The following is a 13,791-nucleotide window of genomic DNA, read 5'->3' as shown; positions in this document are numbered from 1 at the left end:
ATTACTGCATGGTCGGAACTAGAAGCACAAGCATTTCACTACACTCGCATTAACATCTGCTAAACATGTATATGTGACCAATACAATTTGATTTGATATTATTGATTGTATTTTTACATAAATGATAACAACAGCGAGTAGATGTTTTAACAGCTAGCTAAAAGGCCTACACGCTTCCAGGAACCAACACGTTAACATACAACAAAATGATTGGCCAGGGCGAATACAAATCACTTCCTGTATACAAGAAAATAAAGCAATACACATGACTGATTAAAATAAAATAATAGTCTAGAATTATGCGGGCCGAAATACAGAAAATACTAGATTATGGGTCATTTCTTATCTGATAATTTACCTCGCTTTCACTGAATAATAGCTAACTGCGTCCAAATATGCAGTTATGTTTATTTTTACTAATAGCACAAACTCTGAGAGCGAATGGGCACTCAACATTTTTCTATGTGCTCTCAACTGTCTCAGCTCCTCAACATGATCATCTGCTTCCTGGACATGTTTTATGGGAACTCTCTCCACCTTCCTCCCTAATTTTTGTTGAATTATGAGACGGAAATGACACCTTAATATACACACCTCCTCGTGGCTTCTTGATTAATTGTAGCTTTCAGAGATGTCCAGAACAGCACGCAGTCTACGCTAGTTAACTTGCCATCACTAAACATGGCGCTGCCTTTTTCCACAAAACCCCATAATGAGGGCAAGGCGAGGTACGGGAGCGCCAGTAGTAGACATGGCGGCTAAGGGGGGTAAGCAAAGAACGCGACGAGTCGGTAGACAAGATGCTAACAACAGCGGGAATCTACTGAGCGAAACCCGGGTGCAGAGAGAGGAGAAGGCCGGCGAGGAGACCAAAACCCCCGACACACGGACTGAGTGAGTACAGTACCTTCTGCCGGTAGTGATAGCTAGTTACAGTTCCAGGGGATGCTATTGGGTCAATGCTAACTTAGCTAGCTAATGTTGGCTCACTGCACTGTCAGTGACAACCAACCCATCTGTTGCTAAAAGTGAGTCTTGCTTGTGAAACACTGAGCGTGACGGGACGTGTTTTATCAGTCAGTCTCGGAACTAGTTAGCCACAGTCAGTAGTTAACTATCTTCATCTCTGTCACTCGTCTTCAGTTTATTTATTCTGTCTGCCGCTGCTTCCGTCAACACTGAGTTTAGCGATAGCCAGCCGACTCCTCTGACAGACACAGCTTCTGCAGTTGGTCTCGTAACTCAGAGGCCAGTGTGTATTTATGTGTATGTATTTGTACCTGGGGTTATCCAGCTAGTCTAGTCTGATACTAGTAGAGCACACGACTGCATGTTAAGGATGACGCTTTCCAAGGGACGCTCCACACTGCGCATGCTCCGTGTTATCAGCCCCTCTCATCCATATCAGCTGGAGCCCAGAGAGATGATCATCAAATCAAATTCTATTAGTCACATGCGCCGAATACAACAGGTGTAGTAGACCTTACAGTGAAATGCTGAATACAACAGGTGTAGTAGACCTCACAGTGAAATGCTGAATACAACAGGTGTAGTAGACCTCACAGTGAAATGCGGAATACAACAGGTGTAGTAGACCTCACAGTGAAATGCTGAATACAACAGGTGTAGTAGACCTCACAGTGAAATGCTGAATACAACAGGTGTAGTAGACCTTACAGTGAAATGCTGAATACAACAGGTGTAGTAGACCTCACAGTGAAATGCTGAATACAACAGGTGTAGTAGACCTCACAGTGAAATGCTGAATACAACAGGTGTAGTAGACCTCACAGTGAAATGCTGAATACAACAGGTGTAGTAGACCTTACAGTGAAATGCTGAATACAACAGGTGTAGTAGACCTCACAGTGAAATGCTGAATACAACAGGTGTAGTAGACCTCACAGTGAAATGCTGAATACAACAGGTGTAGACCTCACAGTGAAATGCTGAATACAACAGGTGTAGTAGACCTCACAGTGAAATGCCTACTTACGAGTCCCTAACCAGCAATGCAGTTTAAAAAAAAAAGATATGGATAAGAATAAGAGATAAAAGTAACAAGTAATTAAAGAGCAGCAGTAAAATGACAATAGTGAGACTACACACAGGGGGTACCGATACAGAGTCAATGTGGAGGCTATATACAGGGGGTACCGGTACAGAGTCTATGTGGAGGCTATATACAGGGGGTACCGGTACAGAGTCTATGTGGAGGCTATATACAGGGGGTACCGGTACAGAGTCTATGTGGAGGCTATATACAGGGGGTACCGGTACAGAGTCTATGTGGAGGCTATATACAGGGGGTACCGGTACAGAGTCTATGTGGAGGCTATATACAGGGGGTACCGGTACAGAGTCAATGTGGAGGCTATATACAGGGGGTACCGGTACAGAGTCAATGTGGAGGCTATATACAGGGGGTACCGGTACAGAGTCAATGTGGAGGCTATATACAGGGGGTACCGGTACAGAGTCAATGTGCGGGGGCAGCGGTTAGTTGAGGTAGTATGTACATGTAGGTAGAGTTATTAAAGTGACTGTGCATAGATGACAATAGAGAGTAGCACTGGTGTAAAGAGGGGGGGGCAAATAGTCTGGGTAGCCATTTGACTAGGTGTTCAGGAGTCTTATGGCTTGGGGGTAGAAGCTGTTAAGAAGCCTCTTGGACCTAGACTTGGTGCTCCGGTACTGCTTGCCGTGCGGTCGCAGAGAGAACAGTCTATGACTTGGGTGGCTGGAGTCTTTGACAATTTTTAGGGCCTTCCTCTGACACCTCCTGGATGGCAGGAAGCTTAGCCACAGTGATGTACTGGGCCGTTCGCACTTCCCACTGTAGTGCCCTTGCAGTCAGAGGCCGAGCAGTTGCCATACCAGGCAGTGATGCAACCAGTCAGAATGCTCTCGATGGTGCAGCTGTAGGACCTTTTTGGTTGTCGTGCCCTCTTCATGACTGTCTTGGTGTGCTTGGACCATGTTATTTGTATTTTGGGGTGGACCATTGTAATTGTCTGCTTCATTTCCAATCCCCATATCTTTTTTTGGTATATATACACGTACATACCCATACATATTTGTATTTATTTCACCTTTATTTCACCAGGGAGGCCAGTTGAGAACAAGTCCTTTATTTAACCAGGTAGGCCAGTTGAGAACAAGTCCTTTATTTAACCAGGTGGCCAGTTGAGAACAAGTTACACATGGGACAAACGTACAGTCAATAACACATTTACATTTTAGCCATTTAGCAGACGCTCTTATCCAGAGCGACTTACAGTAGTGAATGCATACATTTCATTTCATACATTTTTTTTTCACCGTACTGGCACCCCGTGGGAATCGAACCCACAACCCTGACGTTGCAAACACCATGCTCTACCAACTGAGCCACACGGGACCAGTAACACAATAGAAAAGTCTATATACAGTGTGTGCAAATGAAATAAGATTAGGGAGGTAAGGCAATAAATAGGCCATAGTGGCGAAATAATTACAATTCAGCATTAACACTGGAGTGATAGATGTGCAGAAGATGAACGTGCAAGTAGAGATACTGGGGGGCAAAGGAGCAAAACAAAATAACAGTATGGGGATGAGGTAGTTGGATGGGCTGTTTACAGATGGGCTATGTACAGGTGCAATGATCTGTGAGCTGCTCTGACAGCTGGTGCTTAAAGTTAGTGAGGGAGATATGAGTCTCCAGCTTCAGTGATTTTTGCAATTCGTTCCAGTCATTGGCAGCAGAGAATTGGAAGGAAAGGCAGCCAAAGGCAGTGTTGGCTTTGGGGGTGACCAGAGAGATATACCTGCTGGAGCGCGTGCTACGAGTGGGTGCTGCTATGGTGACCAGTGAACTGAGATAAGGCGGGGCTTTACCTAGCAAAGACTTATAGATGACCTGGAGCCAGTGGGTTTGGCGACGAATATCTAGCGAGGGCCAGCCAACGAGAGCATACAGGTCGCAGTGGTGGGTAGAATATGGGGCTTTGGTGACAAAACGAATGGTACTGTGATAGACTGCATCCAGTTTGCTGAGTAGAGTGTTTTTAGCTATTTTGTAAATGACATCGCCGAAGTCAAGGATCGGTAGGATGGTCAGTTTTACGAGGGTATGTTTGGCAGCATGAGTTAAGGAGGCTTTGTTGCGAAATAGGAAGCCAATTCTAGATTTAATTTTGGATTGGAGATGTTTGATGTGAGTCTGGAAGGAGAGTTTACAGTCTAACCAGACACCTAGGTATTTGTAGTTGTCCACGTATTCTAAGTCAGAGCCGTGCTGTTGTGCAAATGGAATAGACAACAGGTGGAAATTATAGGCAATTAGCAAGACACCCCCAATAAAGGAGTGGTTCTGCAGGTGGTAACCACAGACCACTTCTCAGACCAGCCTTGGTTTCTCTCATGACTGCCTCTCCTGGTTCACCAACTACTTCTCAGACAGAGTTCAGTGTGTCAAATCGGAGGGCCTGTTGTCCGGACCTCTGGCAGTCTCTATGGGGGTGCCACAGGGTTCAATTCTCGGGCCGACTCTTTTCTCTACATAAATCAATGATGTCGCTCTTGCTGTGGGTGATTCTCTGATCCACCTCTACGCAGACGACACCATTCTGTATACATCTGGCTCTTCTTTGGACACTGTGTTAACAAACCTCCAAACGAGCTTCAATGCCATACAACTCTCCTTCCGTGGCCTCCAACTGCTCTTAAACGTTAGTAAAACTAAATGCATGCTCTTCAATCGATCGCTGTCCGCACCTGCCCGCCTGTCCAGCATCACTACTCTGGACGGTTCTGACTTAGAATATATGGACAATATGTGGCTGGTCCTCGCTACATATTCTTTGCCAAACCCACTGGCTACAGGTTATCTACAAGTCTCTGCTAGGTAAAGCCCCGCCTTATCTCAGCTCACTGGTCACCATAGCAGCACCCACCTGTAGCACGCGCTCCAGCAGGTATATCTCACTGGTCATCCCCAAAGCCAATTCCTCCTTTGGCCGCCTTTCTTTCCAGGTCTGTGCTGCCAATGACTGGAACGAATTGCAAAAATCACCGAAGTTGGAGAGTTAGATCTCCCTCACTAACTTCAAGCATCGGTTGTCAGATCAGCTCACAGATCATTGCAGCTGTATGCAGCCCATCTGTAAATAGCCCCTCCAACCAACTACCTACCTCATCTCCATTTTTTTTCTGCTCTTTTGCAGACCAGTATTTCTACACCAGTATTTCTACTTGCACACCCTCATCTGCATATCTATCACTCAAGTGTTAATTGCTAAATTGTAATTACTTCGCCACTATGGCCTATTTATTGCCTGACCTCCATACTTCATTTGCACACACTGTATACAGATGTTGTGTTATTGACTGTATGTTTGTTTATTCCATGTGTAACTCTGTTGTTTTTGTCGCACTGCTTTGCTTTATCTTGGCCAGGTCGCAGTTGTAAATGAGAACTTGTTCTCAACTAGCCACCTGGTTAAATAAAGGACTTGTTCTCAACTAGCCTACTAAATAAGGGTTCTCAACTGGCCACCTTTAAAAGGAGTTCTCAACTAGCCACCTGGTTAAATAAAGGACTTGTTCTCAACTGGCCACCTGGTTAAATAAAGGTGAAATGAATAAATAAACAACCATAAGCCACACACTCAAACCTTCCCCCCACACACAACCATAAGCTCACATTCTCAACAGTTGCACCATCCCAGAGCCCAACTCAAGAAAGGCCTTGATTTACGAATGCATATACAGTTGCAGCTGTATGAGAAGGCCTGCAAGACCGTGCAGAAAACAATGGGCAGAAATTGAGAGATTTTATTAACCATTGTCACATCCTAGATGGTCAGATATACCCCCTTTCCCCTGAAACACCCACAACACAGTCCCCCGTATTGACCATATTCCCAAGCATCTCCACGCAGTCAGACCTTTGATTTTGTGCCACCAGGGTCAGTATAATATACCCCCTCTCTGAATGTCCGAGGGTGACCCCTCCCCATGGGTTACTGCAGCTAGTGTTGCCAGCACTGCCACTGCCTGGGTGGGGGGGCACCCCACCGGAATCCCCACCGGCTACAAGGTCATCAAGGTTCTCATTAGCAGCTTTGAGAATTTCCTTGTATATTATACTCTCCCTTCAGGGGGCTTTGGCTTTGCAGGACCAACCCTGCCAAGCGGGCTCAGAACCACTACAGGACCAACCCTGCCAAGCAGGCTCAGAACCACTACAGGACCAACCCTGCCAAGCGGGCTCAGAACCACTACAGGACCAACCCTGCCAAGCGGGCTCAGAACCACTACAGGACCAACCCTGCCAAGCGGGCTCAGAACCACTACAGGACCAACCCTGCCAAGCGGGCTCAGAACCACTACAGGACCAACCCTGCCAGGCAGGCTCAGAACCACTACAGGACCAACCCTGCCAAGCGGGCTCAGAACCACTACAGGACCAACCCTGCCAAGCGGGTTCAGAACCACTACAGGACCAACCCTGCCAAGCGGGCTCAGAACCACTACAGGACCAACCCTGCCAGGCGGGCTCAGAACCACTACAGGACCAACCCTGCCAAGCGGGCTCAGAACCACTACAGGACCAACCCTGCCAAGCGGGCTCAGAACCACTGCAGGACCAACCCTGCCAAGCGGGCTCAGAACCACTACAGGACCAACCCTGCCAAGCGGGCTCAGAACCACTACAGGACCAACCCTGCCAAGCGGGCTCAGAACCACTACAGGACCAACCCTGCCAAGCGGGCTCAGAACCACTACAGGACCAACCCTGCCAAGCGGGCTCAGAACCACTGCAGGACCAACCCTGCCAAGCAGGCTCAGAACCACTACAGGACCAACCCTGCCAAGCAGGCTCAGAACCACTACAGGACCAACCCTGCCAAGCGGGCTCAGAACCACTACAGGACCAACCCTGCCAAGCGGGCTCAGAACCACTACAGGACCAACCCTGCCAGGCAGGCTCAGAATCTATAGGGGGCAGTGCTGCTCTAGGTCTCTGACTGCATTTTGTCTGCATACAGACCCTTTACAGCAGGTCCATAAAACAGTTTGGTTCTTCTCCTTAGTATCTGGGTCATTCAGGTGGGTGTCCAGGGTATAGGGTTGTGGACCGTTCCATCAATATAGGATCATAAATAAACAAATAAGATATATAATTTATTTTAAAACAGTTCCACCATGATAGGACAATAAATTAGACGTGTAATTCATTATAAAGTATATCCATCATCTGAACAACATTGAAAGCTCTCACACCCCCCCCTGCTCACAGCAATACATTGGTTCTGGGATATGCATGCCACGTCCTTACCCTAGTAAGCTGTTATTTTCTATGGTAGAGTAGGTCAGGGTGCGACGGGGGTTTTCTAGTTTTTCTATGTTATGTTCTAGTTTTGTATTTCTATGTTGGGTTGTTCTAGTTTTGTATTTCTTTGTTGGGCTGGGTTTGGGATGATCTCCAATTAGAGGCAGCTGGTCCTCGTTGTCTCTAATTGGAGGTCATATTTAAGTTGGTGTTTGTTCCACCTGGGTTTGTGGGAGATTGTCTTTGAGTCAGTGTCTGTTTCACCTCTGCGTCACGGTTTGTTGTTTTTGTCATTCAGTTTATTTATGTATTGCATAGTTTCACAGAGTAAATAAAATGTGGAACGACACACACTGCACTTTGGTCCGCTCCTCCTTTCGACAACCGTGACAATGCAACCATTTAATTTCTCACTCAACGCCACACTTTCCCAAACATAACAAATAAAATAAACACACACCACACCATCCACACATACTGTGCCTTCTGTTTACTGAGTTTTTATCTTCACCATGTTGAATTAGTGCTTTTGTCTTCCAATTAGTTATATTTGAAGATGAATAGAAAAGCTATATTTTTTTGTTGTATTACAATCCATAACCGGGCTAGAATTGGGTGTTTCATTATTTTCCTCGTCTATGAGAACTTTGTAATTGTTTAAATAGCCGTGGAGTAGTCTGTGTGTCTCTGAACAACTGGTTATCAATATATAGTTTATCGAAGATGAGAGCTACTCGTTTCCCTTTTCATCTATTTTCCTTGAAAATTGGATACAAAACTTTACGCCGTTCTGCAATTTCCTTCAAGAACTGATCAATCATGCCAATCTGGTCCGAGGAAGTCTTTTACCCAGGATTTGATCTTTAAAGGAAGCAAATTGGGCAACGATTGGGCGTTCATACCTCTGCCCTCTCTGTCCGAAGCGGTGTACATGTTCGAGTTGGATTTTGTCGATAGCTTGGCGTGGAATCTGAAGCGCTGTAAGGAGGAACTCTCTAACTACACATTCAGGAACTTCTCCTTCTTTCTCCTGGATACCTGTTAGTACCAGATTCTCTCTCATGGATCTAGTCTGTATGTCCAGTAAGGATACCTGTTAGTACCAGATTCTCTCTCATGGATCTAGTCTGTATGTCCAGTAAGGATACCTGTTAGTACCAGATTCTCTCTCATGGATCTAGTCTGTATGTCCAGTAAGGATACCTGTTAGTACCAGATTCTCTCTCATGGATCTAGTCTGCATGTCCAGTAAGGATACCTGTTAGTACCAGATTCTCTCTCATGGATCTAGTCTGTATGTCCAGTAAGGATACCTGTTAGTACCAGATTCTCTCTCATGGATCTAGTCTGTATGTCCAGTAAGGATACCTGTTAGTACCAGATTCTCTCTCATGGATCTAGTCTGTATGTCCAGTAAGGATACCTGTTAGTACCAGATTCTCTCTCATGGATCTAGTCTGTATGTCCAGTAAGGATACCTGTTAGTACCAGATTCTCTCTCATGGAGCTAGTCTGTATGTCCAGTAAGGATACCTGTTAGTACCAGATTCTCTCTCATGGATCTAGTCTGTATGTCCAGTAAGGATACCTGTTAGTACCAGATTCTCTCTCATGGATCTAGTCTGTATGTCCAGTAAGGATACCTGTTAGTACCAGATTCTCTCTCATGGATCTAGTCTGTATGTCCAGTAAGGATACCTGTTAGTACCAGATTCTCTCTCATGGATCTAGTCTGTATGTCCAGTAAGGATACCTGTTAGTACCAGATTCTCTCTCATGGAGCTAGTCTGTATGTCCAGTAAGGATACCTGTTAGTACCAGATTCTCTCTCATGGATCTAGTCTGCATGTCCAGTAAGGATACCTGTTAGTACCAGATTCTCTCTCATGGATCTAGTCTGCATGTCCAGTAAGGATACCTGTTAGTACCAGATTCTCTCTCATGGATCTAGTCTGCATGTCCAGTAAGGCTTCTCTCAGAACGGTGTTCTCCTTTTTAAGTTCATTAACTTCGGTTTCTATCTTATTGACTGTCCCTTTTAACTTGTGTGTTTCCTTCTCCAATGTAGCAGCTTTTTCATCACTCATCTCGAGGCCTCCAACTCTTTTATATCCTTACTGACTAATTCAAGTATACCCAGTTTGTCATTTATTGATTTTAACAGTTTGGTTTCGACCTTTACCATTCCGGGTGGTGAAAATATTAAATCGTCTGTGTCTGTAGAAGAGTCACGTTTTCATTTTGAAATCGGTTCCCCTGTCTGACTCTCTGCCATGTTTTGGTGTTGCTTGTTTTCGGAATATTTGTAGATGCATTTCTCTAGTCTTGTGATTTTTGTGGTGTTATCCAGATTGAAGGTTATCACCCACCAGATTGTATAGTGCTAATATTTAGTCTAATTTACCGATATTGAATATTACGTTTTTATCTTGAGGTACTCTACATAACTACGTTCAGTCCGTCATCTTCCTTCCTGGTATTCTCACGCAAGAGCTGGTCTGTTAGTTGATGTGGACACCAAGGAACTTGAAGCTCTCAACCTGCTCCACTGCAGCCCCGTTGATCAGAATGGGGTCGTGCTCGGTCCTCCTTTTCCTGTAGGCCACAATTATCTCCTTTGTCTTGATCATGTTGAGGGAGAGGTTGTTGTCCTGGCACCACACGACCAGGTCTCTGACCTCCTCCCTATAGGCTGTCTCGTCGTTGTCGGTGATCAGGCCTACCACTGTTGTGTCGTCGGCAAATGTAATGATGGTGTTGGAGTCGTGCCTGGCCGTGCCAGGTGAGTGAACAGGGAGTACAGGAGGGGACTGAGCACGCACCCCTGAGGGGCCCCTGTGTTCAGGATCAGCGTGCCGGATGTGTTGTTACCTACCCTTACCACCTGGGGGCGGCACGTCAGGAAGTCCAGGATCCAGATACAGAGAGAGGTGTTTAGTCCCAGGGTCCTTAGATTATTATTATTATTATTGATGAGCTTTGAGGGCACTATGGTATTGAACGCTGAGCAGTAGTCAATGAATAACATTCTCACATAGATGTTCCTTTTTGGCAGTGTGGAGTGCAATAGAGATTGCATCATCTGTGGATCTGTTGGGGCGGTATGCAAAGTGGAGTGGGTCTAGGGTTTCTGGGATAATGGTGTTGATGTGAGCCATGACCAGCCTTTCAAAGCACTTCATGGCCACGGACGTGAGTGCTACGGGTCTGTAGTCATTTAGGCAGGTTACCTTAGTGTTCTTGGGCACAGGCATTATGGTGGTCTGCTTAAAACATTTTGGTATTGCGGACTTGGACAGGTTGAAAATGTCAGTGAAGTCACTTGTCAGTTGGTCAGCGCATGCTCGCAGTACACGTCCTGGTAATCCGTCTGGCCCTGCGGCCTTGTGAATGTTGACCTGTTTAAAGGTCTTACATCGGCTGCGGAGCGTGTGATCACACAGTCTTCTGGAACAGCTGGTAACTCTCATGCATATTTCAGTGTTATTTGCCTTGAAGCGAGCATAGAAGTAGTTTAGCTCATCTGGTAGGCTTGTGTCACTTGGTGGCTCTCGGCTGTGCTTCCCTTTAGTCTGTAATGGTTTGCAAGCCCTGCCACATCCGAGGAGCATCAGAGCCGGTGTAGTAGGATTTGATCTTAGTCCTGTATTGACTCTTTGCCTGTTTGATGGTTCGTCGGAGGGCATAGCGGGAGTTCTTGTATGCTTCCGGTTTAGAGTCCCGCTCTTTGAAAGCAGCAGCTCTAGCTGTTAGCTCAGTGCGGATGCTGCCTGTAATCCATGGTTTCTGGTTGGGGTATGTACGTACAGTCACTGTGGGGACGACGTCATTGATGCACTTATTGATGAAGCCAATGACTGATGTGGTGTACTCCTCAATGCCATCGGAGGAATCCCGGAACATATTCCAGTCTGTGCTAGCACAATAGTCCTGTAGCTTAGCATCTGCTTCACCTGACCACTTTTTTTGTATTGATCTAGGTCACTGGTGCTTCCTGCTTTAAATTTTGCTTGTAAGCAGAAATCAGGAAGATAGAATTATGGTAAGATTTGCCAAATTTAGGGCGAGGGAGAGCTTTGTATGTGTCTCTGTGTGTGGAGTATAGGTGGTCCAGAGTTATTTTCCCTCTGGTTGCACATTTAACCTGCTGATAGAAATTTGGTTAAATGGATTTAAGTTTCCCTGCATTAAAGTCTCTGGCTACTAGGAGCGCCACCTCTGGGTGAGCGTTTTCCTGTTTGATTATGGCAGAATACAACTCATTCAATGCTGTCTTAGTGCCAGCCTCTGACTGTGGTGGTATATAAACAGCTACGAGGAATACAGATAAACTCTCTCGGTCAGTAGTGTGGTCTACAGCTTATCATGAGACACTCTACCTCTGGCGAGCAATAGCTCGAGACTTCCTTAGATATCGTGCACCAGCTGTTATTTATAAAAATTCATAGTCCGCCGCCCCTTGTCTTACCAGATGCCGCTGTTCTATCCTGCCGGTACATCGTATAACCATCCAGCTGTATGTTGATATTGTCGTCGTTCAGCCACGACTCCTTGAAGCATAAGATGTTCGTTTTTTTTATTTCCCGTTGGTAGTTTAATCTTCCTCTTAACTCGTCGATTTTATTTTCCAAAGATAGCAAGTTTGCTAGCAGAATGGAGGGAAGTGGGGGTTTATTCGATCGCCTCCGAATTCTCAGAAGGCATCCCTCCCTTCGGCACCTCTTTCTCCGCCTCCTCTTCACGCAGATCACGGGGATCGGGGGCCTGTTCTCGAGAAAGCAGTAGATCATTCGCGTTAGTCTCGTTAAAGGAAAAAAGGATTCTGCTAGTCCTTGGTGAGTAATCTCAGTCCTGATGTACAGAAGTTATTTTCGGTCATAAGAGACGGTAGCAGCAGCATTATGTACAAAATAAGTTACAAACAACACAAATAAACAAACAAAAAGACCCATTCAGCTGGGGGCACGTAAAACGTCTGCCTTCTTCTCCGGCGCCGTCTTCTTCCGATACGGTACGGTATGGCACGTGTGCCTGTCTGTGTGTCGATACCTTTGCTGAGTCGCTGCTCTGTGGGTCTGGTGGAGGGTAGCTGTAGTTGTACTCACTCTCTCTCTCTCTGTGTGTGTAGGTGTGTCAGTAGAGGAGGCCAGGTGTGGGCTCCTGAAGGTTCCACAGCATTTAAATGTCTCCTGTCAGCCCGGTTCTGTGCTGCGTTGCTTAGCAACATCTCCGACTGTGACGAGACCTACAACTACTGGGAGCCGGTGAGTAATAATTATTTGGGTGGTGCTTATATTTGTCCTGTTACGCACATGTGTCTAATGGAAATATGTATTTTTGCATATCCCAACTCCCCATGAGACATTGTAGGCTGTCACTGTAAATAAGAATTTGTTCTTAACCTCACTAGGGCGTGGGGATGCTAGCGTCCCACCTGGCCAACATCCAGTGAAATTGCAGAGCGCCAAATTCAAAAACAGAAATACTCATTATAAAAATTAGAAGTGTTATACATGGGTTTAAAGATAAACTTCTTGTTAATCCAACCACGGTGTCAGATTTCAGAAAGGCTCTACGACGAAAGCAGACCATGTGATTATCTGAGGACAGCGTCCAGCAGACAAATCATTACAAACAGTTACCAGCCAAGTTGAGGCGTTACACAAGTCAGAAATAGCGATAAAGTTTATCACTTACCTTTGATGATCTTCATATGGTTGCACTCCGAAGACTCCATGTTACACAATAAATGTTCGTTTTGTTCGATAATGTCCCTCTTTAAGTCCAAAAACCTCTGTTTGGTTGGTGTGTTTTGTTCAGCAATCCATTGGAACAAAGCGCGGTCACAACAGACAGACGAAAAATAAAAAAAGTACAATAAAAGTTCGTAGAAACATGTCAAACGATGTTTAAAATCAATCCTCAGGTTGTTTTTGTCATAAATAATCAATAACATTTCAACCGGACAAAAGCTTCATCAATAGAAAAGGAGAAACAAGAAAGGCGCGCTCCCGGTCGTGCGCTGGACTCATGTCTGGAAATGTCCACTGTCCACTCATTGAAAGTGCTGTATCTCCCTCATTTTTCAGAGTAAAAGCCTGAAACAATGCCTAAAGACTGGCCACATGTAGAAGAAGCCATAGAGATTGTGAACTGGGTCCTAAGTCTTTGTATGGTGGATAGGCTTTCAATGGAAAAACAGCCTTTCAAAATAATAGTACTTCCTGGATGGATTTTCCTCAGGTTTTCGTCTGCCATATCAGTTCTGTTATACTCACAGACATTATCTTAACAGTTTTGGAAACTTTAGAGTGTTTTCTATCCAAATCTACTAATTATATGCATATCCTATCTTCTGGGCCTGAGTAGCAGGCAGTTTAATATGGGCACACTTTTCTTCCAAAATTCCGAATGCTGCCCCCTACCCTAGTTAACTGACTTTACTAGTTAAAGGTTAAATATTTACATATTTT

At 45.3% G+C, this 13,791-nt stretch overlaps 1 protein-coding gene across 3 annotated transcripts in view; it reads left to right on the top strand.

Annotated features, from left to right (window-relative positions):
• The first annotated feature begins 605 nt into the window (after positions 1–605).
• The window catches only part of alg9 (ALG9 alpha-1,2-mannosyltransferase), a 70,939-nt gene continuing 57,753 nt past the window's right edge, over positions 606–13,791 (top strand). For all 3 annotated transcript variants that reach the window (XM_045717514.1, XM_045717513.1, XM_045717512.1), the window contains exons 1-2: positions 606–894; positions 12,447–12,582. In XM_045717514.1, the coding sequence (XP_045573470.1) occupies positions 713–894; positions 12,447–12,582 (318 nt within the window). In that variant the 5' untranslated portion in view covers positions 606–712. The remainder of the gene's footprint in view (positions 895–12,446; positions 12,583–13,791) is intronic.

This window comes from Salmo salar, chromosome ssa04 (genome assembly GCF_905237065.1).
Source record: "Salmo salar chromosome ssa04, Ssal_v3.1, whole genome shotgun sequence".
NCBI lineage: Eukaryota > Metazoa > Chordata > Actinopteri > Salmoniformes > Salmonidae > Salmo > Salmo salar.
This window is presented reverse-complemented; position numbering and strand designations above follow the sequence as displayed.